Source organism: Elgaria multicarinata, chromosome 7 (genome assembly GCF_023053635.1).
Source record: "Elgaria multicarinata webbii isolate HBS135686 ecotype San Diego chromosome 7, rElgMul1.1.pri, whole genome shotgun sequence".
Taxonomy (NCBI): domain Eukaryota; kingdom Metazoa; phylum Chordata; class Lepidosauria; order Squamata; family Anguidae; genus Elgaria; species Elgaria multicarinata.
The window spans coordinates 112,865,876-112,892,426 of NC_086177.1; the positions used below are offsets into that span (position 1 = coordinate 112,865,876).

The window sequence follows — 26,551 nt, forward strand, 5'->3', positions numbered from 1 at the left end:
GCATATAAATGTAAATAAATAAATAAAAAGCATCAAGGCGAGATGCCCCCCCCCCCAATGCAAACGTCGGAAGGCAAAATCCTACAAGGGAGTCGGGAAAACCCGTCCGTGGAGTAACCTTCAAGTCACCCTGGAGGGATGTGAGCACGTGACCGGCACGTTGCTCTTTCCAAACGAGGGGCTATTAATAGGCCGGCCTCGCTGTCCCCTGGGTCTCATAATCCAATTAAAGCCACGGCAAGGCGGCCTGGCTTGGCAGTGAGCCTCTTGGACAGTGAAGCTAAGGCTGTGCAATACATGCTTTCTGCTTGGACCTCCGGAACCCACAGAGCCCATGAGCAGCCCGGCCTCTACTCTGCGACCCACCCTGAACGAGACATAGGAATCACAGAATCATAGAATAGCAGAAGGGGCCTACAAGGCCATCGAGTCCAACCCCCTGCTCAAGGCAGGAATCCACCCTAAAGCATCCCTGACAGATGGTTGTCCAGCTGCCTCTTGAAGGCCTCTAGTGTGGGAGAGCCCACAACCTCCCTAGGGAACTGATTCCATTGTCGTACTGCTCTAACAGTCAGGAAGTTTTTCCTGATGTCCAGCTGGAATCTGGCTTCCTTTAACTTGAGCCCATTATTCCATGTCCTGCACTCTGGGAGGATCGAGAAGAGATCTTGGCCCTCCTCTGTGTGACAACGTTCCTAGTATTTGAAGAGTGCTATAATCTCTCCTCTCAGTCTTCTCGTCTCAAGGCTAAACAGGCCCAGTTCTTTCAGTCTCTCTTCATAGGGCTTTGTTTCCAGACCCCTGATCATCCTGGTTGCCCTCCTCTGAACACGCAGGAACTCCTCTGAACACAGGAAGCTATGTTAGACCAAGTCAGACCATCCATCCCTCTCCACCCCACTCCCCTGCCCCCAGGATCTACTGTCATTGGCGGCAGGGATCCAGGGCGGTGTTGTAGGGACAAATACCCAAGTGCCCTCCCCATAGCACCTCCACCCCAAGTCAGTCAAAAAATGCAGACTGCTGTGTTGACCCTTATCTATATGTGGGTGTGTTAGATAAATGTGAGTGTGAGCAGATGCACACACGCACACACACACACACACACACACACAGAGAGAGCTCACAACAATCTATCGTTGCTGGGTAAAATCCATTTCCTCCCTCGGCTACTCGCAGCTAAGCTCAGAAGGAAACGGGGAGGCCGTTTCTTTGCAGTTCGGAAGCTGTGTGCCAGGGACGCAGAAGAGGCCACCCTAGAAGAGACTAAGCAGAGATTCGAACCCAGACCCCCTTCACTCTCACCGCTGAAGGGGATCGCGGCTAGCAGGAATGTTTTGGCACTGCAAGAACGCCCAGTCAAAGTTCTCCCTCGCGGCCGTCATAATTAGAACTTTAATCCGATTAAGATGCAGATTCTCCAAGTACATGGGGGGGGGGGGGACGACACTCAGTATGGGGCTGTTGATTTTCCGTTTCTTTTTAAAGCCACTGTGGGACCTCCAGCTAAGCCCCACCTGGAGTATGAACCCCACAAGAGCCCGCGTCGGCTGCGAAACCCAGGCCCGGGACCTGTACGCAGACGGGAAGGAACGTGAACGGACAATTCCCGTTGTCCCAACCAGCTTGGCCCTGACACACACTGAAGTCCTTTGCTGCCTGACAATTCAGGACAGCTCTTTCTCCAGGCACGCACCCCCCGAAGCTCTCCGGGAAGGTTTCGGAGCGGCAGGGGCAGAAGGGTCAACTCCCCTCAGTGCCAGCTGTCTTGGCGAAAGCCTGTTTGTTCTGCCTGTCTTCTCCTGTTTCTCAGGATGGGATGTGCGATGCCGACGCAGAGGCATCTGGGGAACGGGGGAAGAACCCAGACCTGTCAGGCTCGAGGAAGGCAAGAGCAGAGAGGTCCCCAGCATCTACGAGAGCCAGGAATTCTCCCGGCCCTCCAGAGGCCCTGGACCTGCCTCCATCGCACGGGGGGCGATATGCTCCGCTGCTTTGCCAAGGTCCTACTTCTCGGGAGCCGCGTTTCCAGTTGAGACAGAAAATCAGTACGATGCAGCCCGGGCTTCAAGGCCGGTTCATGCAGGCCTCTCTGTACCAATCCCGAGACCTTTGGCGGGCCATGATTGCATATATGGCCTGAAGCACAAGGAGCGTTTAATGGGGAGACAAGTCGATAAGAAAATAGACTTAGAATCATAGAATCATAGAATAGCAGAGTTGGAAGGGGCCTACAAGGCCATCAAGTCCAACCCCCTGCTCAATGCAGGAATCCACCCTAAAGCATCCCTGACAAGTGGTTGTCCAGCTGCCTCTTGAAGGCCTGTAGTGTGGGAGAGCCTACAACCTCCCTAGGGAACTGATTCCATTGTCGTACTGCTCTAACAGTCAGGAAGTTTTTCCTGACGTCCAGCTGGAATCTGGCTTCCTTTAACTTGAGCCCGTTATTCAACGTCCTGCACTCTGGGAGGATCGAGAAGAGATCCTGGCCCTCCTCTGTGGGGCAACCTTTTAAGTCTTTGAAGAGTGCTCTCATGTCTCCCCTCAATCTTCTCTTCTCCGGGCTAAACAGGCCCAGTTCTTTCAGTCTCTCTTCATAGGGTTTTGTTTCCAGACCCCTGATCATCCTGGTTGCCCTCCTCTGAACACGCTCCAGCTTGTCTGCGTCCTTCTTGAATTGTGGAGCCCAGAACTGGACGCAATACTCTAGAGGAGGCCTCACCAGGGCAGCACTTGTACTGCTTCTTACTGAGGTGGGGGCGGCACTGGGGGCGCCTGGAACAATGACGATCCCTTCGATGTCCCCCCACCTCAACTCCACAGTCTTGGATCTGCACTTCATGCAATAAGCTCCTTGCAAATTAGAAGGGGGCACTGAAGAACACGGGGGGCAGAGAGTACATATGATGCATGCGTACGCCTACACATTCATGCACCCAAATCGCCAGCACAACACACTGCGATACTGGATATGCACGTTGTGCTTCGTTATATGACACACCCACACCCACACCAGAACACCAGAAGAGCCCTGATGCTGGATCAGACCCAGGGTCCATCTAGTGCAGCGCTCTGCTCACACAGGGGCCAACCAGCCATCGGCCAGGGATGAACAAGCAGGACATGGCGCAACAGCACCCTCCCGCCCATGTTCCACAGGGGCTTATTGCCTTGGATACAGGAGGTAGCTTGGTGTTTTCAATTTGTAATTTTGCACTGCTGCTGTTTTGATCTGGTTGAGCTTTGATATTGTATTTTATAGTATGGTTTTATACTTTGAATGTTTTTAATTTTTGTGAACCGCCCAGAGAGCTCCGGCTATTGGGCGGTATAGAAATGCAATAAATAAATAAATAAATAAATAAACTATCAGGACTAGTAGCCATTGATAGCCTTTTCCTGCAGGAATTTATCCAACCCTCTGTACAGCACCATGTACACTGATGGTGCCATATAAATAAGTAAATAAATAATAAAAATAACAACCCCCTTTTAAAGCCATTGGAATCGGTGGCCATCGCTACATCTTGTGGTAGCGAATTCCACAATTCAACTATGCGCTGTGTGAAGAAACACTTCCTTTCATTTGTCCTGGATCTCCCACCATTCAGCTTCATGGAAGGACCCCAAGTTCTAGTATTTTCAGAGAGGGAGAAAAATGTCTCCCTGTCCACATTCTCCATACCATGCATAATTCTGTACACCTCTACCATGTCTCCTCTTAGCCTCCTTTTTTCCAAGCTAAACAATCCCAGTTGATGTAACCTTTCCTTGTAGGGGAGATGCTCCAGCCCCTGGATCATTTGAGTTGCCCTGTTTTTGCCTTCACCCCTTCTCACTTTCAAATTTTATTTATTTATTTATTTATTGCACTTATATACCGCTCCCATAGCCGGGGCTCTCTGGGCGGTTTACAGAAATTCTAAAATTAAGATAAAAACGAGTATACAAAATTTAAAATTCTAAAACACAGAACATACACACATAAAGCATTAAAAACCGTTAAAAAACTGAACATGTGGGTGATTAAGATGTGCCGCCATATGCCCGGGCAAAGAGGAAAGTCTTAACCTGGCGCTGGAAAGATAGCAGTGTTGGTGCCAGGCGAGCCCCGTCAGGGAGATCGTTCTATAGTCTGGGGGCCACCACCGAAAAGGCCCTGTCTCTCATTGCCACACTCCAAGCCTCTCTCAGAGTAGGCACCCGGAGGAGGAGCTTAGATGTTGAATGTAGTGACCGGGTATATTCACGTCGGGAGAGGCGTTCCATCAGGTATTGTGGTCCCAAGCCAAATTAGGGATCTTTCATTAAGGAGGGAGGGGTCTAGCAGATTTGTCACTGTCATGCTGTCGTCCATGGTTTGGACGACAACTCCCATTATTTCTGGCCATCGGCCATGCCATCTGGGACTGATGGAAGTTGATATCCAAAAACATCTGGAGGGTACATGGTTGGGGAAGGCTGCTGGAATGGTTATGCAGGAACAAGTCCACATTCCATGGGGGAGGACATAAGAAGAGCTCTGAGGCTGGATCAAACCAAGGGTCCATCAAGTCCAGCATTCTGGTCACACAGCGGCTGACCAGCTGTCGACGGGAAAACCACAAGCAGCACATGAATGCAACAGGACCCACACACCCGCCCGTGTTCTCCCACAACTGGTGCACAGAGGACAAGAAGTGGGCTCAATAAAGTCCTCGTCTGCTTTTCCATGTCCACTTGGAGCTTTGACATAGCCACTATACAAACTTCCCTGGCTGGATGAGACCAAAAGTCCAACCAGTTTCACCATCAGCTCCCTGAAGCATCTCGGAAACGGACAACAGATGACAGCTGAGCTGCCCCTATTCTTCCTAACCTGCATCAGAAGGAAAAGCTGTAGCTGTCCTGGTTTCCATCCACGGTCTCTCCAGAGAGGACCAGGAAGACTTCTCTGCCAGAAAGCCTCGACAGCCATTGCAGAGACAATGGAGACAGTAACGAGACCACTGCAGAGGTAACAACAAACCCGGTGGACCAGTAGCCTGACTCGGTAGAAGGCCGCTTCCTGCGTTCCAGCCTGTGCCTGCCTCTGAACGTGGAGGCTCCATTGAGCTGCCATGACTAATAAATATCTATGGACCGGAAGAATTTAGTGCCGGCATCCGGCTCGAGATTCACAATCCCAACAACGCACTCAGATCCCTGCTTTATCCAGACCTACGCATTCAGGAGCACGGTCAAAACTGGTTTTCCCCATCTGCTTCAGAAACCAAGTGCAACATCGTACTGCTGAACTGTAGCCGTGATCTCCTGGAGTGAGCGGAGGACTTCAGATGCTCCCCACTTTTAGAACAGGTGCCACAACGCTGTGCCAGCTTGCTGCGGGCAAGAAGGAAACGGGCAGAGGCATTTGGCCATGGTGTGTGAATTGCTCCTCCGTTTTGCCAAATGTTCAAAAGGAGGGGAAGCTGGGGGCATTCGTAGGCAATTGCTTGGGCGCAGGGACTAAGGCCCATGAGCCCATCAATGGTTACTAGCCCTGATGGTTGTGTGCTATCTCCAGTATCCGAGGCAGTGAGCTTGTGTGCACCAGTTGCTGGGGCACATGAGTGGGAGGGTGCTGTTGCACCATGTCCTGCTTTGTTGGTGCCTAGTTGACAAGATGGTTGGCCACTGTGTGGACAGAGTGCTGGACTAGATGGACCCTTGGTCTGATCCAGCATCAGGGCAGTTCTTATGTTCTTATGGTCTTAAATCTGGTCCTGCTGTCGTGAATTAGTTAATGCTGAAGTGACCATGGCCCTTTCCATGTGGGAAAGTTACAACAACTGGGATTGTTTAGCTTGGAAAAAGGAGGCTAAGGGGAGACATGGTAGAGGTGTTCACAATCATGCGTGGTGTGGAGAATGTGGATAGGGAGACATTTTACTCCCTCTGTCAAAACACTAGAACCCGTGGTTCATCCCGTGAAGCTGATGGGTGGGGGATTCAGGACAAATAAAAGGAAGTACTTCACACAGCGCATAGTTAAACTGTGGAACTCACTACTGCAAGATATGATGATGGCCACCAATTGGGATGGCTTTAAAAAAGGGTTGGATAAATTCCTGGAGGAGAAGGCTATCCATGGCTGTTGCACCATGTCCTGCTTGTTCATCCCTGGCCGATGGCTGGTTGGCCACTGTGTGAACAGAGTGCTGGACTAGATGGCAGTTCCTATGTTCTTACGTTCGAGTAAGACCAGGAGATTCTCCAGACATCCACCAGGCACACTCAGCACAATGGTTCCTGCCCTCACAGCGCACACGCCGCTTCTGGCACCTACAACCTCTGGAACCATTTCACACGGAACCATTTCACAGGAATGCCTCCTTCCCACGTCAAAACGCGGAGTAAAGTTACCGCACTGCAACAGACCGGCCTTTTTTTTAAGGGTGGGAAAGTCTCCTGTTCCAACCCTCCCTAGCCGCCGCCCACCCCAAGCAAAATCAGATCTAGAAATCCAGACAAAAACTCCTTTCATCCCTCTCTTTATCAAGCCAGAGGGAGGGGAGGTTCTTCTTTCACAACTTCTGGGGGCCGCGCTTTTTGTCCCCGCGGCTGGTGCAACCAAATCCCTGCGAGGCGGGCCTCAGCAAACCGATCAAGCGGGCTCCGATTCTCGCCCGAGCTGCCAAGTTGCTGAAATAAAGCATGAACTGGGGGAACTTTTAATCGGCTTAGCAGGAAGCAGGGGCTGCACCCCCACCCAGTCCGCGTTTTCTTGCCAAATTCTACTTAGAAGGAGAGGTCTAAAAATAGCAAGGAAGAACAGGTCATATTTCTGCTAATGGGGATGGCATCAAAGCAGAGGAAAGAAAACGGGGAAATGAGGGCCGGGCCGTCAGCGCTGGTTTTGAATGTTTTCAACAAACATCAAGAGTGAGACTCGTGTGAACCCTCCAAGACCAGAGGCATTGTCCCAGTGCCGCTGCCAGGTGGCTGGAACTGGTTTCAGTTTTGCACACACACATGCCCCATCCTCCCAAATTCTCCATGATGTTCTCGTGTTCCTCGCCTTCTGCATTTATCTGCAACTATATTATTATTATTCATTGCATTTGTATACCGCCCTATAGCTGAAGCCCTCTGGGCGGTTTACATAACTATAGCGAATGGCTGCCAAGGTTCTTACGTTAACTGTGGGGGGGGGAAAAACCTGGTATCTCTCACCCTCTCTTAGATTGAACCTCATCTGGATCAGCACAAGGCTGCCGGCGAAAACTGCAGGCACCTGTCCAGTTTGCTCCGTCCATTGCACACAGTAAAAAACGCCCCGGTGCCCCCACATTATCGGGGTCCTCCACTCTGCACCATTGTCTGCCTGGTGCTGGCAAGAGCAACACACAGCGTGACGCTATCAGGCTGAAGCAGGGTGATATAATATAGCTCCTGTACCTTTAACAGTTGCATAGAAAACAGAATTTCAGCAGGTGTCGTTTGTATATATGGAGAACCTGGTGAAATTCCCTCTTCACTGCAACAGTTAAAGGTTCAGGAGCTATACTAGAGTGACCACATTTAAAAGAGGGCAGGGTTCCCGCAGCTTTAACTGTTGTGATGAAGAGGAAATTTCAGCAGGTATCCTTTGTATGCATGCAGCACCTGGTGAAATTCCCTCTTCATCACAACAGTAAAAGATACAGGAGCCCTGTCCTCCTTTTCATAGGGTCACCCTAGCTGAAGACAGGCAACAGTTTTGAGTAATAAGAAACGCCTGGGCAGTGCTTTGGAGTCTTCCAAGAGCTTCACATGCATTCGCTTGTTCTCACCCGTAGAACAATCCTGCAGGGGAGGTCAGCATTGTGATCCTCATACTGCAAAGAGGAGGCTGAGGCTGAGCGCACAAGAGAAATTCGATAGCCGCCTACAGAATTGATGGCAGAGGTGAAGTTCAAACTGAGGACTTCCGGTTTAGTAGCTCAGCCTGTGAGCCACTATACCACCCGGGGGGGTGGATGTGGTAAAAGTAGCTCTTCCAAAAGGTGTTTCTGATACAGGAAGTATGTGCCCAAGCCTCTTTCTAATGGCCAAACTACATGTGATGCTTAAGGCATCGTTAGGGTGACCCATATGGAAAGGAGGGACAGGGCTCCTGTATCTTTAACAGTTGGTTAGAAAAGGGAATTTCAGCAGGTGTCTTTCGTATGCATGCAGCACCTGGTGAAATTCCCTCTTCGTCACAACAGTTAAAGCTGCAGGAGCCCTGCCCTCTTGACCAAATACAAAAGAGGACAGGGCTCCAGCACCGTGAACTGAAGAGGGAATTTCAGCAGGCGTCCTTTGTATGCATGCAGCACCTGGTGAAATTCCCTCTTCATCACAACAGTTAAAGCTGCAGGAGCCCTGCCATCTTTTGTATCTGGTCACTTTAGCATAGCTCTTGCAGCTTTAACTGTTCTGACGAAGAGGGAATTTCAGCAGGTGCTGCATGCAGACAAATGACACCTGCTGAAATTCCCCTTTCAATACAACTCTGAAAGATACAGGAGCCCTGTCCTCCTTTCCATAGGGTCACCCTAGGCATCATGGTTAGCGGCATACGAATCTTTTTTTAAAAATTGTAATTAGCAGCTGCTGGGAGGCCTGATTAGGGTCAGGACTCTTGTGAGGTTTTTCTTTTTTTAACCCTTTCCTCCCCTGTAGCAATCCTGACGACAACAACAAACTCCTCCTGCATGGAGTTCTCCAATCAGGAAGTTGTCTCTTGGGGTTTAATGGGACGAGGAAGGGATGATGGGGGAGGACTTCCATTGGGACAAAGGCAGGGGAAGAAAGGGTTAATTCCCCCCTCCACACACAGCACGCTTTTCAATCCTAATCAGCCGCGATATGCATTTTTTAAAAAAAGATTTCCAGACGCAACCCCGTGTATTTCCAATCTCTCTATTTGCACCCTTGTTCCTTTTCTAGGGAATGCAGAGAAGTTTTATGGGAACGTGGTCTTATCCCAAGAAGATCTTAGGCTCCAGAAAGCCTCCTGGGGCAGACATGCAAAACCCCAGCTCTTCAGGAATTATTCACTTTGGATGCTCAGTTTTGCAACACACGAAAACCTTGCCGCTTGGAGGAGTTTTCTCCATAACGGCCTTTCCTTTGGGGTTCCGGGGATTAAGAGGCATACGTCCGATTCTGCAAAAGAAAAGGGTAAAAGCAGAGGAGATGCTGCAAACACACCCGTAAATGTTCCTTACAAGGCCCTGAAGAAAGCACGGGGCGTGTCAAAAAAAAAGAGAAAAAGATATCTGTCCCCCAAAGCTTCGCTTCATTCTGCTTCTGCACCAGAGTTCAGGGTACAGATAGTTTTAAAAGATATTTATTTATTATTTATTTATTTATTACATTTTTATACCGCTAAACAGCCGAAGCTCTCTGGGCGGTTCACAAAAATTAAAACCATCATAAAACAACCAACAAGTTAAAAACACAAATACAAAATACAATATAAAAAGCACAACTCTAGATAAACCCATCTAGAGGCAGTCTGCTCTAAGTTAGGCTCCGCACCTGCAAGGAAGTCCCAGCCAGCCCCGTTAAATAGCTCCAGTTAATTACGCCACAATCTATTTCTGTTAATGTGCGCGTTTTCAATGAATTAGGAAGCCGTGTTCGAACAGGTGCAAGGAAGCTGCAGCGTTGGCTGCGGAGGACAAGATAAAGAGAGAAGAGGACACAGCTAGAACCCGCATTTGCCCATTATGCTGCAGACATGGCAGAGGAAATCTCTCCTGTTCTCAACTGCAATGTTTTAATTTCTCTGCAATGTTATGATTCCCCAACCCAGCGTCTTCCAGATGTGCTGGACTACACCTCCCATCATCCAAAGCCAGTGTGGCCAACGGCTGACACAGCTGAGGAGTTTTTTTTCTTTAAAAGTCTTTACACGGTTGCTTAGGGTGACCCTATGAAAAGGAGGACAGGGCTCCTGTATCTTTAACAGTTGCATAGAAAAGGGAATTTCAGCAGGTGTCATTTGCATATATGGACAATCTGGTGAAATTCCCTCTTCATCACAACAGTTAAAGCTGCAGGTGCCCTGCCCTCTTTTAAATCTGGTCACTCTAGTATAGCTCCTGCAGCTTTAATGGTGGTGATGAAGAGGGAATTTCACCAGGTTCCCCATATATACAAATGACATCTGCAGAAATTCTCTTTTCAATACAACTGTTAAAGATACAGGAGCCCTGTCCTCCTTTCCATATGGTCACCCTACGGTTGCGACCTCTTGATGCAGGCAAGCTACCTTGAAGAATTCCCAAGCCGGAAGCTCTTTTGCAACGGTGTGGGCTCTCCCGCAGAACTTCTCCCTGTTCCAGAGCAGAACCAGGGTCCCATCATCAAAGTAGGTGGCCCAGCAGTGCGGTATGGCTAGACCACTGCAAGGTCAAGGTGGGAGAAGCCACAACGGATGATCGGCCTGTGGAACATACCTCCACAGGACACACTGTGGTGGATACCGCCAAAAGAATGCCTTTGAAAAGTTAAAGAGCTAAATACATACAAGTTGAGAGGTCTATTAGCGGGTAGTAGTGGGCCGTGAACTGATGGAACCATAAAGCTCCCTGTTCAGTGATAGTATACCGTTGGAGGTCAAATGCTGGGGGCTAACAGGTGGAGTGATTTTGACACCACTGTCAGGTGCAAGTTTTGTAGGTAGATTCATTAGGAATAGTTTTCGAATGTCACTGTCTCTGCAAGCTTATCTCGGTCAGAGTTTCTCACGGGAGTAGCTCTCTCACTCCGTCGTGGCCTTGCAGCTGTAAAAGGTTTTTCCTGGGAACCTGGGTATGGTGGAAAGGTGGGGGCCACTGTTTGAGAGTATCACTCAGATTGTAGGGTCATCTTAGTGGGTGGAGCAGTCCCACCCTGTGGGCACATGGGCATGTTTTACAGGTCACAGGTTCTGTCTGTCAAGAGGCTTTGAACAGGCCAGGGCTCTGTTTATAAGATGGAGCAAAAGCTGAAGAGCTTTTGCTAGGTTCCATCTCTCGCCACAAGGCCTAAAATCCCTCCTGCTTGGATCCATCTCCGCTTGGGACTTTGAAAGCACTCTGCACATGGACTCTCAATTGGGACTTTGGATTTCTAAGGACTGTGCCCTGAATAGTACTGTGAGGATTTTCGTAGGCTTCAACTTGCATTTGCTTTGGGTTGTGCGTTGCCTGACTCAAGTGGCAGGCAGTTGCCAGTGCTAAACAGAAGACATAGGACTCCTGTGCCTGGGATTGTGCTTTCCCTGGACAGCTCAGCATCTCGCAGGCTGGGTGGAACTGTTGGATTTCTTCCCTGCCAGACTCAGGTGACAAAGAGCTCCCTCGGAGATAGCGTACGTGCAGGGGAGTTCTTGTGCCTGAGATGGATACCCATCCCGCGATCTTGTTTAGGCTTCAGCCATGTCCCCTGAGTTACCAGCGTATGCGGCATCTGAAGAAGCTCCCTTGGGATGGTTTGCTCAGCATGTCAAGAATCTCCCCCTCCCCCATGTGATTCCCTAAAGATCAGATCAGGAATGGACCCTAAAGCTTTCATAGAATCATAGAATAGCAGAGTTGGAAGGGGCCTACAGGCCATCGAGTCCAACCCCCTGCTCAATGCAGGAATCCACCCTAAAGCATCCCTGACAGATGGTTGTCCAGCTGCCTCTTGAAGGCCTCTAGTGTGGGAGAGACCACCACCTCCCTAGGTAACTGATTCCATTGTCGTACTGCTCTAACAGTCAGGAAGTTTTTCCTGATGTCCAGCTGGAATCTGGCTTCCTGTAACTTGAGCCCATTATTCTGTGCCCTGCACTCTGGGAGGATCAAGAAGAGATCCTGGCCCTCCTCTGTGGGACAACCTTTTAAGGATTTGAAGAGGGCTATCATGTCTCCCCTCAATCTGCTCTTCTCCAGGCTAAACATACCCAGTTCTTTCAGTCTCTCTTCATAGGGCTTTGTTTCTAGACCCCTGATCATCCTGGTTGCCCTCCTCTGCACACGCTCCAGCTTGTCTGCATCCTTCTTGAATTGTGGAGCCCAGAACTGGACGCAATACTCTAGATAAGGCCTAACCAGGGCTGAATAGAGAGGAACCAGGACCTCACGTGATTTGGAAGCTCTACTTCTATTAATGCAACCCAAAATAGCATTTGCCTTTCTGACCATCCTTCAGCTTTAAGTGTGTTTTTGGAGTGTATAACCATTAAGCTTGTTACAGTGGGATCTCCTCAATAAAAAGTCTCACTGGTGTGTCTCGTGACCGTTTGCCAGCTCGTGTGAATGCCAGAGGGAAACAGGCATGCAAATGACAATCACAACCTGCTTTTGAACTTCTCTTGGAGAGCTACCCACCGCTGGCAGAACCCCAAACTGGAATGGACCTTATAATCAGGAATAATCCAGAGCAATGAGGAAGAGTTTGCTCCTCCGTCTCCTAGAAAGAAGTTGAAAAGATACAGAAAGAGCCTTTTGTTCCAAGATGGAGAAACACTTGGCTGCCCAGAACTCTCAGAAAATGGTGACTATTTCTAGGCCTGCTTTTCTCTGTATGACGCACCGCCTGAAACATTGACTTTGTGTGGGAAAGGCAGCTTCAAACGCTTGCTCAGTCATGAACCTAAGAAGATCCCGGCTGGATCAGACCGAAGGCCTGCCTGGCCCAGTTTCCCACGGTGGCCAACCAGAAGCCAATGGGAAGCCCCCGAATAGGACAAGGGGAAATTCTTCATTCGGGCTGCCTGTCTTAGCGAGCGATTGTCTAGGCCGGCGGTCTTCAACTGGTTGGTCACCACCCAAAAGTGGCTCGTGAGATCACCCCAGATGGGCTGCGGCAAAGCTGTTGCCGCCATGTTGGACAGGGAGGAAATTGTGAAAGTGGGTGCCATGTGGCAGGTTGGGAGTCCGAGGTGGGTCTCGGGTCTGGACCAGTTGAAGACCACTGGTCTAGGCCACCTCGGAGCATGGACTGCAGCATCAAGAAGCATTAGGAAGCATCCCGTAGGAGGGGTGGAGCATTGCAGATTCCCCCAAACAATAACAGAAGACAACTCATTGAGGACACAACCCTATGCATGTTTAGAAAGAAAGAAAAAGTCCTTCAACTCCCATCATACCCTTGGTAACTACGCTGCCTGGGGCATGCTGGGGGTTGTATGATTCTTTTCTGTCTTAACAGGCATAGGGTTGTGCTCTTAATGACTGGCGTAACTTTGGGCCAATAGGAATTTGCCTGGGGGGTGGGCCTCTAGCCCAATTTTATTCACTCTGGCTGGCCCGAGGTCTCTAGGTTCTTGGGCGGAAGGAGGCCTTGCCCAACATCCCTGCTGGAAGTGCCTGGCACGGGCCCAGCGACCTTCCGCACGCCAAGCAAGGGTTCAGGCAAGGATCTCACCCCTGCCCCGGTCTCAACCCCACCCCACCCCCGCCTTTCTTCCAGGCTCTGCCCCCATTTGCACCGTACAGATAACGACACTGATCTACCCAGGGCCGGTGCCAGACTATTTTGTGCCCTACGCAGGTGAGCTGCTTTCACCCACCCCCACCCCAGCGTACCTGGGCATGGGGCGACATCTCGCCCGCCCAGCCAAAGCGAAGCCAGGACGCTGGGGTTGGGGGCGGCGTCAGAATGGCGCACCCGTCCGGAAGCCGCTCTGGGAGAGCAGCTTCCGGTGCGTCTTTCCGAAGCCACCCGCCCGCCCCACCCCACCCCAGCGTTCTGGCTTCGCTTCGGCTGGGCGCCCATCCAGCTGAAGCGAAGCCAGGACACTGGGGTGGGGTGGGTGGGTGTGGCTTCACTTCAGCAGGGTGGGCGCCCAGCCGAAGCAAAGCCAGGACGCTGCGTTGGGGTGGGCCGGCAGGCGGGCGGCTTCAGAACAGCACACCCAGCCAGAAGCCACTCTGGGACAGCAACTTCCGGGCGCGCCGTTCCGAAGCCGCCTGCCTGCCCCAGCATCCCGGCTTCGCCCAGCCGAGGCGAAGCCAGGACGCTGGGGCTTGTGGGCGGCTTCAGAACAGCGCGCCCGGAAGCCACCCTCTCAGAGCCACTGTGGGAGAGCTGCTTCCGGGTGCGTCATTCAGCGCCCCCTTACCTTGGCGCTCTAGGCGGCTGCCTGAGTGGCCTCTATGGTAGCACTGGCCCTGGATCTACCCCACAGCCTTGTTGGAAGAACGACCGGGATAGGGACGTCAAGTGCTTTGATGTTAAAGATAAATGCTATGAGCTGAAGCAGCAGCAGCGGCAATAATAAGAACGTTTGTGGTTGTGACCATTCATTCCACAGAACCCGAATACGGTGAACATTTCAGTCGCCTGGGTTTTGCGGTTAGACACCCCTCCGTTATCACAATGCAGTGCCGTCGTGTCGCGTGCGAACAAGCGCCGCTCAGCCCCGTCCGCGAGAGATGAGTTTGAGCAAACCGGCGCCCATCCCGAGCCAGAGTGGGGGAGCTGCCCGGCCCCGTTCCACGCCCGCACGTCTCCGCTTTGCCACCAACGCAGCTGCGCGCTCGTGGGATGTAGCCCCCCTTGCCCCAACGCAAGTGCCGGGTCTCACGCAAAACCCCCCCCTTTGACGGTCAACCCAAGGTCAGCACCTGCTGGACGAAAGCATGGAGGCCAACCTAAGCTTGGCATTGAGAGCCGGCCAGAGCCGACAGGCACGGCCGGAACCGGTGGTTAAAAGGAGGGAGAAGCGTGAAGAAGCCGATGTTAAGGAGAGGCGGAGTGAAAGCTAAAAAGCCGCAGGAGGAAAATTAAGCGGAATTGGCTTCTACATCTAAGGAGAGCGGAAGGTGCTAAGGGAGCACTTGGCCGTGACACCCTACCATCGTGTTCTTCGATATAGGGCTTGGGTTTCTTTCTCAATTTGGACTTCTTCTTACTGTTCCTGTCCAGGAGTTCTTTAATGTGCTGAGTAACTGGGAAACAAACAGAACGATGAGGACCAACGGAATGGAACACAAAGAGAGGGGGGAAGGGGAAAATACAAATTTCAAACACAAAAACGAAATCAAAAGGACACAGGGCTCTGCTTTAACGCCAGCTGGCTCAGAGAGGTTTTTGGGGTACTGCTGGAAGGGGGGTAGAGTGTCCTAGTGGCCAGAGGCACAGTGAAGCCACAATTGAGATGTGCTAAGTAGAGCAGCCTACACCAGGCAAAGGGGTTTGGACTTCAATTCCCATCAGGCCCAGCCAGCATAGTCAATGGTCAGGAGCTGTAGTCCAAAATGTCTGGAGGGCACCCAGTTGAAGGAGGCTGTTTGAGGGTGCAATCCTACGCAAGTTTTGATTGGGGGGAGGGGGGAGTCCTACAACTCCCAGCATGTCCCAGCCAACATGGGTGACTGGAGCATGCTGGAAATTGTTAAAACTTTTTTCTGTCTGAACATGCATAGGATTGTCCTGTTAAGAGTTTCAGTTTTCGATGGGGTAGAAATTTCCCCCCACATAGTATGTTTATGTCGCAAAAGCTTATCATCTGTCTAGACCAGCCTTCCTCAACCTGGGGCGCTCCAGATGTGTTGGACTGCATCTCCCAGAATGCCCCAGCCGGCTGGCTGGGGCATTCTGGGAGATGCAGTCCAACACATCTGGAGCGCCCCAGGTTGAGGAAGGCTGGTCTAGACTATCTGATGCTATGTGTCCTGTCCTTTCTCTTTCCTGTAGATGAGTCACACAGTGGAACTTACCCAATCAGGGATCCTGGAGCGAACGGGGATGATGTCACAATGCTACATGGCCAATCAGATCTGGCTACCGATGGCAATACAGACCATAAAGGCAAGGATGATGGATAATGGTTTGGGACCAAGGACCATCCCCTCCGACACAATCCTGCCCACCTATCGAGATAACCTGGGCCAGTCTTTTTGCCTATCCCACCTCCACCTGAGCTGTGCTTGGCGGGAGACTTTGAAAGGACATTCGCCACTCTTGCTTTTCTATCTCCATTACAAAAATTGTTAACCATAATTTGCCAGCTCTTTATTTCCTTTTCCGATATCTTAATTGGTAACATTCTAAACAGAAAATTAATTTTGGGTAAAATCCTCGTTTTTATCAACGCTATTCTCCCAAACCATGATAATTTTATCTTTTTATATTCCTCTAACTTTCCTCTTACTTCTTGTTGTAAACTATTAAAAAATTTCTCTTCCATATCTTCCAAATTTTTTGTAATCTTATTTTCTAAATATTTAATTATTTCTTTTAATTTAATTTTTATTTCCTCCCCCCCCCCCCCCGTTCCTTCTCTTCCACTTTGCTGTAATTAAACAGCATCGTTTCTGACTTTCTCTTTCCTGTATGAGTCACACAGTGGAACTTACCCAATCAGGGATCCTGGAGTGAACAGGGATGATGTCACAATGCTACATGGCCAATCAGATCTGGCTACCGATGGCAATACAGACCATAAAGGCAATGATGATGGATAATGGTTTGGGACCAAGGACCATCCCCTCCGACACAATCCTGTCCATCTATCGAGATAACCTGGGCCAGTCTTTTTGCCTATCCCACCTCCACCTGAGCTGTGCTTGGCGGGAGACTTTGAAAGGTCACTCGCCACTGAGGTGCCCAGGAAGTCTGTGGAATCCCCTGGCCCAGCTGATCAGCCTGGCCCCTGCCTGATGCTATTGCACCGGTATTTGAAGACTTTTTTTTTATTCCAGCAAGATTTCAAGCTGTCCTAAGGTTGAATGTCACTAACTATCCATTACTGCCATTTTTAATTTTATCTGCAGCTCCTGTCTGTTTTTATTTGTACTATTATTATTATTTTTACAGTTTTAAATTTTGTCAGCTGCTTTGTCCATTTTGCTGCAACGGAAAGGCAGAATAAAATATTCTTATAACTTAACACACACACACACACACATTTTCAGAAGAAAAAAAACCACTAGAAAAAGGAGAGGTGGGTTTTTTTGGGGTGGGGGCAGCAAACTACTCCTGTGCAATGGCTCTCTCCAAAATGAAATATGGCGTGCTTACTTTGGCCAGGGCTCACCCACGGAACGTGTGAAGCAACAACAGTGTGCCTCTGCGCATATCAAGAATATATTTCCTTCTTCATAGAGTGCTTGCAATTAGGGCAGAATGCATGGCTGCATGCTGGCTGTGGACAGTGGGAGGTGTAGTCCCAACACATCTGGAGGGCCCCGGGTTAGGGAAGGATGGTATACATATGTGCACTTTGGGGGTCATAGCACATCAAATGCACTCCCGGACTATGGAGAAATCTCCGTGTGATCTCACCATAATAGTGAAAAAGGCAGTGAATAGTGGGCGGGCTGCCTTTGCCAACGCGTTGGGCAATGCAGGAGTTGAGAGCCTCCCTTTCCAGGAGCCAGTGTGGTGTAGGGGCTAGAGTGTTGGACTGGGAATCGGGAGATCCGGGTTCTAGTCGGGTGACTTTGGGCCAGTCACAGCCTCTCAGCCCAACCTACCCCACAGGGTAGTTGTTGTGAGGATCTAAATGGTGAGGAGGAGGCTTATGTACGCCACCTTGTGAACCGCACAGAGAGCTTCGGCTATTGGGCGGTATAAAAATGTAATAAATAAATAAATTAAAGGGGAAAAGGTGGGATATAAACACAATCAATGTCTTTACCTAAAGAGATCCACAGTGAATTAAAACAAAAATGGGGATGGGGTGGGTGGGTGAGACTTAACCCACCATCGCTATAATTTTAGCCGTGGTAAGATTTTCTGCACACACAGAGGCAAGTAGAAACAACCTCCCTGTGTTTGACTTTGAAACATCCAGGATTACACGGCAGATAAAGAAACACTTCACGACAGCAAGGATCGGGGTCGACGGGAAGGGTTACCACTGACTATAACTGATCCCTCTTTCTCTCCAGGGCTAGAGCTATCCTGGCGGGGGGCGGGGGAAGGGGGGGGAAGAATAGGCGAGCGATCGTTGGCTGGTTATGTGCATTTTTTCGTGAGCCGTTTAAAACCGTCTTTCCAATGTGCCCATTCCACGGGCACAGAAAACAAAGCTCCTGTGAACATAAAACAGCACGGCGTGGAGAACAGCTATAAATGAATCAAGGAAGCGCCTGCCAGGCCTCAGGGGAGCATGGGCACCGCTTCTCCTCAACGGTTAGGAACAGGGGATAGCGCTGACGTTTGACCCGGGCCCTCCCAAGAGACAAATCCAGCATGGATCGCAACTATGTACAAGGAACGAGTTTTATGCGCCCAACGTGAGCCAGAGCTGCATGCATGCAGGAGCCCCTGTCCGTGACAATGCGGCGCACGTGGCGTCCCTGTTCTTCCCTCAAAAACCACTCCATCTCCTCCGGGAGAAGAAGAAGTTGAGGTTCATTCTTAAATTCGCACCCTCACTCATTCACTCTTCTTGTCCTCACATTCACACCGAAACGAAGCACACGTGTGTCTCTGTGTGTGTGTGTGTGTGTTTGCGTGCATGTGACATCACAGCTGCGCCACCGCCCTTCTCTCCCCCCCCCCCAGCTAATCTGCGAGCACAGAAGCCGAGAGAGGGCTCTGTTGCTTTGCACGGAGAATCCTCAATGGCAATCATTATATCAGCACCTCCGCCGGCTTTGAAATCTGGGACGTGAGTGGGTGGGAAACAGAGGAAGGAAGAAAGCTCTCCAGCCCATCTACCCAACATGATTCAAACACACTCCACTTGGCTTGCAGGCCACTTTTTAACAAGCCAATTTGATCCTATGTTCTGAGAACGCTCCGCCTTGGGTAGATCAGGGAATAGGGATTCAGCTTGTGTTGGATGGGGTTACGCTCCCCCTGAAGACGCAGGTCCACAGCTTGGGTGTCCTTCTGGATTCAGCCCTGAGCCTGGATGCCCAGGTTTCGGCGGAGGCCAGGAGGGCATTTGCACAGTTAAAGCTAGTGCGCCAGCTGCGCCCGTTCCTAGAGATGTCGGACCTGGCCACGGTGACACATGCCTTAGTTACATCTCGATTGGATCACTGTAACGCGCTCTACGTGGGGCTGCCTTTGAAGAGTGTTCGGAAACGCCAGCTGGTTCAAAGAGCTGCAGCCAGATTGTTGACCGGGGCTGGTTACAGGGAGCAGAGAACTCCCCTGTTAAAACAGCTCCACCGGCTTCCAGTCTGTTTCCGGGCACAATTCAAAGTTATGACCTATAAAGCCCTTTACGGCTCGGGTCCAAGTTATCTGAAAGACCGTATTCTCCTTTATGAGCCTGCCCGTGCTTTGAGATCTTCTGGAGAAGCCCTTCTTTCAGTCCCACCATCTTCACAGGCGTGCTTGGTGGGAACATGGGAGAGGGCCTTCTCGGTGGCTGCTCCAGTGCTTTAGAACTCTCTTCCCAGGGAAGCTAGGCTGGCTCCCTCCTTGATGGGTTTCGGAAGCAGGCTAAAACATTTTTGTTCCAGCAGGCCTTTGGAGAATAATCTGGCCCTCCATCTATGTTAACGTCTTATAATTTTGTTGTGTATTTTAAATGTTTATGTGTTTTCCCCCCAATGTATGTTTTAAACTTTGTGAGGCGCAGCATTGGGCAAAAGGCGGGATACTTCTTCTTCTTCTTCTTCTTCTTCTTCTTCTTCTTATTATTATTATTATTATTATTATTATTATTATTTGCACGGATTGGTTTTGACTGTGTCCAATCCCGATGCAGAAGATGGAGGGAACCAGCTGCATAGTGGATCTGTGTCCAGGCCAACGGGTCAAGATCAACTGGGAGAAGCTGGGACCATTGCTAGTGGGATCATGAACAATTTCCTTCAGGAAGGCAAGGGCACCTGCCAGCCTCAAATGCACGTCCACCATTCCCTGCTTCCCGCAGAGACCAACCGTAAGTCAGGCATGAAAGCAAACACCTTCTCCTGTTATTGTGACTGGTATTCAGGGGCAGGTCTCCTCTGAAACTGGAGGTTCTACTGTTCTCAGACCTCTCCGTCCTCCCTGAATTTGCTGAAGCCCCATTTCATAGAATCATAGAATAGCAGAGTTGGAAGGGACTTACAAGGCCATCGAGTCCAACCCCCAGCTCAATGCAGGAATCCACCTTAAAGCATCCCTGACAGGTGGTTGTCCAGCTGCCTCTTGAAGGCCTCTAGTGTGGGAGAGCCCACAACTTCCCTAGGTCACTGGTTCCATTGTCATACTGCTCTAACAGTCAGGAAGTTTTTCCTGATGTCCAGCTGGAATCTGGCTTCCTTTAACTTGAGCCCGTTCTTCCGTGTCCTGCACACTGGGAGGATCGAAAAGAGATCCTGGCCCTCCTCTGTGTGACAACCTTTTCAGTATTTGAAGAGTGTTATCATGTCTCCCCTCCATCTTCTCTTCTCCAGGCTCAACATGCCCAGTTCTTTCAGTCTCTCTTCATAGGGCTTTGTTTCCAGACCCCTGATTCACAGTTGGCTACAGAATCGGACTCAAAGAGTACTTATCAATGGAACCTTCTCAAACTGGGGAGAGGCAACGAGTGGGGTACCGCAGGGCTCAGTCCTGGGCCCAGTGCTCTTCAACATTTTTATTAATGATTTGGACGAGGAGGTGCAGGGAACGCTGATCAAATTTGCAGATGACACCAAATTGGGTGGGATAGCTAATACCCTGGAAGACAGAAACAAACTTCAAAGGGATCTTGATAGGCTGGAGTGCTGGGCTGGAAACAACAGAATGAAATTTAATAGGGATAAATGCCAAGTTCTACATTTAGGAAATAGAAACCAAAGGCACAGTTACAAGATGGGGGATACTTGGCTCAGCAATTCTACAAACGAGAAGGATCTGGGAATTGTTGTAGATCACAAGCTGAATATGAGCCAACAGTGCGATATGGCTACAAGAAAGGCAAATGCTATTTTGGGCTGCATTAATAGAAGTATAGCTTCGAAATCACGTGAGGTACTGGTTCCTCTCTATTCGGCCCTGGTTAGGCCACATCTAGAGTATTGCATCCAGTTCTGGGCTCCACAGTTCAAGAAGGACGCAGACAAGCTGGAGTGTGTTCAGAGGAGGGCAACCAGGATGATCAGGGGTCTGGAAACAAAGCCCTATGAAGAGAGACTGAAAGAACTGGGCCTGTTTAGCCTGAAGAAGAGAAGATGGAGGGGAGACATGACAGCACTCTTCAAATACTTAAAAGGTTGTCACACAGAGGAGGGCCAGGATCTCTTCTCGATCCTCCCAGAGTGCAGGACACGGAATAACGGGCTCAAGTTAAAGGAAGCCAGATTCCATGTGGACATCAGGAAAAACTTCCTGACTGTTAGAGCAGTACGACAATGGAACCTGTTACCTAGGGAGGTTGTGGGCTCTCCCACACCAGTCATTCAAGAGGCAGCTGGACAACCATCTGTCGGGGATGCTTTAGGGTGGATTCCTGCACTGAGCAGGGGGTTGGACTCGATGGCCTTGTAGGTCCCTTCCAACTCTGCTATTCTATGATTCTATGATTGCGTGTTTGTGTGTGTGTGTGTGCATGCAAAATAAGACTTCCAGACTTGCAGGCAAGGCCTGTGGAGTTCCTTGCATTTCTCATCCCTAGCAAACCCAGAACAAACCCATGCAAGTTTGCCTATTTGCGTCATGCACAGACTGCCGAATTCCGCTTTTCTCAGCACCGAATTTATTTGTCGTATTCCTGCACCTTCCCGGAGTTACGAAGAGCCTTGACCAGGCAGAAGCCATTTTTCCGCCGCAGAGGAACCTCTGAACGGGGCTTCAATGAGAAAAGGACAAGAGCTAAAAGTGTACTAAGAGCCTGCTAAATGTGGCGCGATTAAGAGCTGAAAGGCTTGTATCATTTTCACCGCTCTCGCCCTTAATCTCCTATTCAACTGCTTTGCGTTCCAAGAAAAAGCGCCGTCGGCAGGCCAGCCTGCTCTTGAAGAGCCTGGAGCAGGAAGGCCTCTCACTCCTCAGGACTTGCTTCGAGCGCGCCGGCAAATCCAAAGGAACCTTCCCTTTCAGTAACAGCCTCACAATGCTGCAGCCCTTATCTTTCAGAAGCATCGCGAAGGCCCTTTCATCTGATCTGGTGGCACTCCGAGGCTGGGGCTGAGCTGGTGGGGCTTTAATAAGGAGATGGTGGGGTTCGGCAGGCGGAAACCCAAATCCTGAATCAAGGAGACGCAGCCAGTATGGATGGCAATTGTGATATGTGGAGTCCTAGGAACACAGAACGTAGGAAGCTGCCTTATATTGAGTCAGACCTTTGGTCCACCTAGCCCAGTGTTGTCAACACTGACTGGCAGCAAGGGCTCTTCCAGGGTTTGAGACAGAAGTTGGAGATGCCAGAGATACTTGGCTCAGCAATACTACAAACGAGAAGGATCTTAGAATTGTTGAAGATCGCAAGCTGAATATGAGCCAACAGTGTGATATGGCTGCAAGAAAGGCAAATGCTATTTTGGGCTGCATTAATAGAAGTATAGCTTCCAAATCACGTGAGGTACTGGTTCCTCTCTATTCAGCCCTGGTTCATCTAAAGTGTTACGTCCAGTTCTGGGCTCCACAATTCAAGAAGGACGCAGACAAGCTGGAGTGTGTTCAGAGGAGGGCAACCAGGATGATCAGGGGTCTGGAAACAAAGCCCTATGAAGAGAGACTGAAAGAACTGGGCATGTTTAGCCTGGAGAAGAGAAGATGGAGGGGAGACATGATAGCACTCTTCAAATACTTCAAAGGTTGTCACACAGAGGAGGGCCAGGATCTCTTCTCGATCCTCCCAGAGTGGTTTAGGGTGGATTCCTGCATTGAGCAGGGGGTTGGACTCGATGGCCTTATAGGCCCCTTCCAACTCTGCTATTCTATGATTCTATGATTCTATGAGATCAAACCTGGGACTTTCTGCATGCAAAACGTGTGCCCTACCACTGCCACGGCTTTTGCCCCCCTTGTGGCAGCTGGGGGGGGAGGCTGCAGGACCTAACCTCTCAGCTCCTCTTCTCTTTTGGAGCACAGACTTCCTCCCTTCCCCTATTGGGCCCAAACACAGCTAGTCATAGGTCAAGCAGGAACCCTGGTTAGCTCCATCAATGGACAGGCAACTACATTCCGCCACCGTTTAGCCTAGGGACAGGGAAGCTTTTTGGCCCAAGGCCAAACTAGTTCTGGGCAAGCATGTTGGTGGCCCTACGGCAGCAGTGATTGCCCAGACCCCATTTACTCTCACACACACACACATCAGGCCTTCCCCACTGCAATCGGGGCTTTTCAAAAGCTAATGGTGGAAGGGTGATTGTTTGACGGGGTGTCACAGCCTTGGTGGGGGGTTGCTTAGACTTTCTCTTCATTGCAGTGACTCTCCCCACCTCAAAATGCCCCCCTGTGCTGCTATGAGGCTTTTAAAAGCCTCCATCGACATCACTGCAGACTTGGTAAAAGTCTAATTGTACTGTGGGGAGGGAAGAGGGCAAATCCATTAACTCCGATCAGTGTTCAGTCATAGAATCATAGAATCGCAGAGTTGGAAGGGGCCTACAAGGCCATCGAGTCCAACCCCCTGCTCAATGCAGGAATCCACCCTAAAGCATCACTGACAGATGGTTGTCCAGCTGCCTCTTGAAGGCCTCTAGTGTGGGAGAGCCCACAACCTCCCTAGGTAACTGATTCCATTGTTGTACTGCTCTAACAGTCAGGAAGTTTTTCCTGATGTCCAGCTGGAATCTGGCTTCCTGTAACTTGAGTCCGTTATTCCGTGTCCTGCACTCTGGGAGGATCAAGAAGAGATCCTGGCCCTCCTCTGTGGGACAACCTTTTAAGTATTTGAAGAGTGTTATCCTGTCTCCCCTCAATCTTCTCTTCTCCAGGCTAAACAGGCCCAGTTCTTTCAGTCTCTCTTCATAGGGCTTTGTTTCCAGACCCCTGATCATCCTGGTTGCCCTTCTCTGAACACGCTCCAGCTTGTCTGCATCCTTCTTGAATTGTGGAGCCCAGAACTGGACGCAATACTCTAGATGAGGCCTAACCAGGGCCGAATAGAGAGGAACCAGTACCTCACGTGATTTGGAAGCTATACTTCTATTAATGCAGCACAAAATAGCATTTGCCTTTCTTGCAGCCATATTGCACTGTTGGCTCATATTCACCTTGCAATCTACAACAATTCCAAGATAAGTCTTAAGTCAGCAAGGAAGTGGGTGGGGTGGGGACCTCCCCAGGGCCAGAGATTCTCCATCCGTGCTTTAGGTCCTGGAGAGAGAAATCTGTGCTCCAAAGGGGAAAACAGAGAACACCTGCAACGCAGTATTTCATTACACTGATGTCCATACTGACTCTAAGCAAGTATGGGTGTGTTTGTGCTGACTACGACGGGACAGCACCAGGGACACAGCTCCCTCCTACACTTAACAATTCGGAGGAAACGGCAGGGGATGTGGCATGGGGACTTGTCCACATGTCACACGGGCAGATCCAGAGGGGCTGCTCCATCCTTCAGCCCACCTGAGGATGCTTTGCTCACATGAAGGCTCTGAAGGCTGGATGGGGAACTGCCACAGGCTGGATTAGGCCCAGGGGCCAGAGTTTCCCCTCCCCTGTAGATGGTTACTAGAGAGTCCTCCGACTTGGTCCTTCCTTCCGAAAACAACAGAGAGCCAGTGAGGTTTTCCGAGGGGCTGGGGAGAAATTAGTATGGAAAAAGTCAGTTTAATGGGACTTTTTCAACAGCAGGGAAACAAAGGCATTCAGATGCCGGGGAGGCAGGGTGTACGCCACTACTCACTGGGCCTGGCTGCAAACACTGAACGCTTGGGCTGTTTACCAACTGTAGGGATAAAAGGAAAAAGGGGGAGACTTGCCTCATACCGAACCAACTAACAGTCCAACTAATTGGTCATTGCCAGCTGGTTGTATATATTACTTTTAGCCAAAGACTTCTGCAAACAGTCCAAACAGACCGGAGCCTACTCTGTCCAACAGCAGGCTGCCAGGCCTTTCAGGGCAGAGCCCAGCCGTGCGGCCCCAAATATTTTCCAACTAAATGTCATGCATGCAACGCAGGAGTCTAGTGCTGAACCCGCTGACGGCTCTTCCTGCATTTTTCTTTTAACTTCCGCAAAACGAGGACCGGAGATTTGCAGACCTTTGGTCTTTTAAGTCAAAGGCAGGATTCTCAAGGAGACGAACTGGGAGCTAGACCACGTGCAGGTATGCCTCCTGTGTGTCTAACTCAGCCTTCCTCAACCTGGGGTGCTCCAGATGTGTTGGACTGCATATCCCAGAATGCCCCAGCCAGGCTGGGGAATTCTGGGAGATGCAGTCCAACACATCTGGAGCGCCCCAGGTTGAGGAAGGCTGGTCTAACTGCAGAGCTGTTTCTAGGCTCTGCGGAGATGAAGGGCGTCCTGTTCAGTACATGGTTGCCCTGAAAGGAGAAACCAGGCCGCTGTCTCCATCAGCTACATCAGTAAGCAACAAAAGGCAACAACGTAAGGCATTTTCACACCTCGTTAATGAAATCATTTCGTTCCTCTTGCTCATCAGGCAGAGAACATTAGCCGGGTGGCTTTGGTCAGCGGCCGGAATGTGGTTTGGTGCTTAATGACTTAGAATAACAGCCGTGTGTTAACAGCGCCTAGAATAACCAATTACTAGCTTTAACTGCAGAGCTGGGCTGCAGAAGAAGGGGGGAACTGGGCACACGTGTGCGTCCGGCGGGGTGTGTGTGTCTTGCCAATGATTCAAGGACTAACGTACTGCTGCCGAAATTTATAGTGAAGTGGGGCAGCATGGATGACATACAACATTGCAAAATAGGTGGCCGCTGGCATCTCTGAGTCACCCGCATAACGTGGAGAAGGGACAAAGAGAAGTCAGGAGGACTCAGCTTCCATCCCAGAGATGTGAGCCCTCTGCTCTAGTGCCTCCTTCCTGCTGCCGCTGAGAAGAACCAAGCTGGGAGAGGATTCGGCCCTGGTTAGGCCTCATCTTGAGTATTGCGTCCAGGTCTGGGTGCCACACTTCAAGAAGGTTGCAGACAAGCTGGAGGGGGTTCAGAGGAGGGCAACCAGGATGATCAGGGGTCTGGAAACAAAGCCCTATGAAGAGAGACTGAAAGAACTGGGCAGGTTTAGCCTGGAGAAGAGAAGATTGAGGGGAGACGTGATAGCCCTCTTCAAATACTTAAAAGGTTGTCACACAGAGGAGGGCCAGGATCTCTTCTCGATCCTCCCAGAGTGCAGGACACAGAATAACGGGCTCAAGTTAAAGGAAGCCAGATTCCAGCTGGACATCAGGAAAAACTTCCTGACTGTTAGAGCAGTACAACAATGGAACCAGGTACCTAGGGAGGTTGTGGGCTCTTCCACTCGAGGCCTTCAAGAGGCAGTTGGACAACCATCTGTCAGGGATGCTTTAGGGTGGATTCCTGCATTGAGCAGGGGACTGGACTCGATGGCCTTGTAGGCCCCTTCCAACTCTGCTATTCTATGATTCAAGAATCATAGAATCATAGAATCATAGAATAGCAGAGTTGGAAGGGGCCTACAAAGCCATCGAGTCCAACCCCCTGCTCAATGCAGGAATCCACCCTAAAGCATCCCTGACAGATGGTTGTCCAGCTGCCTCTTAAAGGCCT

General features: G+C 50.3%; 1 protein-coding gene across 1 annotated transcript in view; it reads right to left on the bottom strand.

The window, feature by feature from the left end:
* Window positions 1-26,551, bottom strand: part of ARHGAP39 (Rho GTPase activating protein 39) — a 249,453-nt gene that overhangs the window by 21,159 nt on the left and 201,743 nt on the right. The window contains exon 6 of the mRNA XM_063131197.1: window positions 14,823-14,915. Coding sequence (XP_062987267.1) covers window positions 14,823-14,915 — 93 coding nt within the window. The remainder of the gene's footprint in view (window positions 1-14,822; window positions 14,916-26,551) is intronic.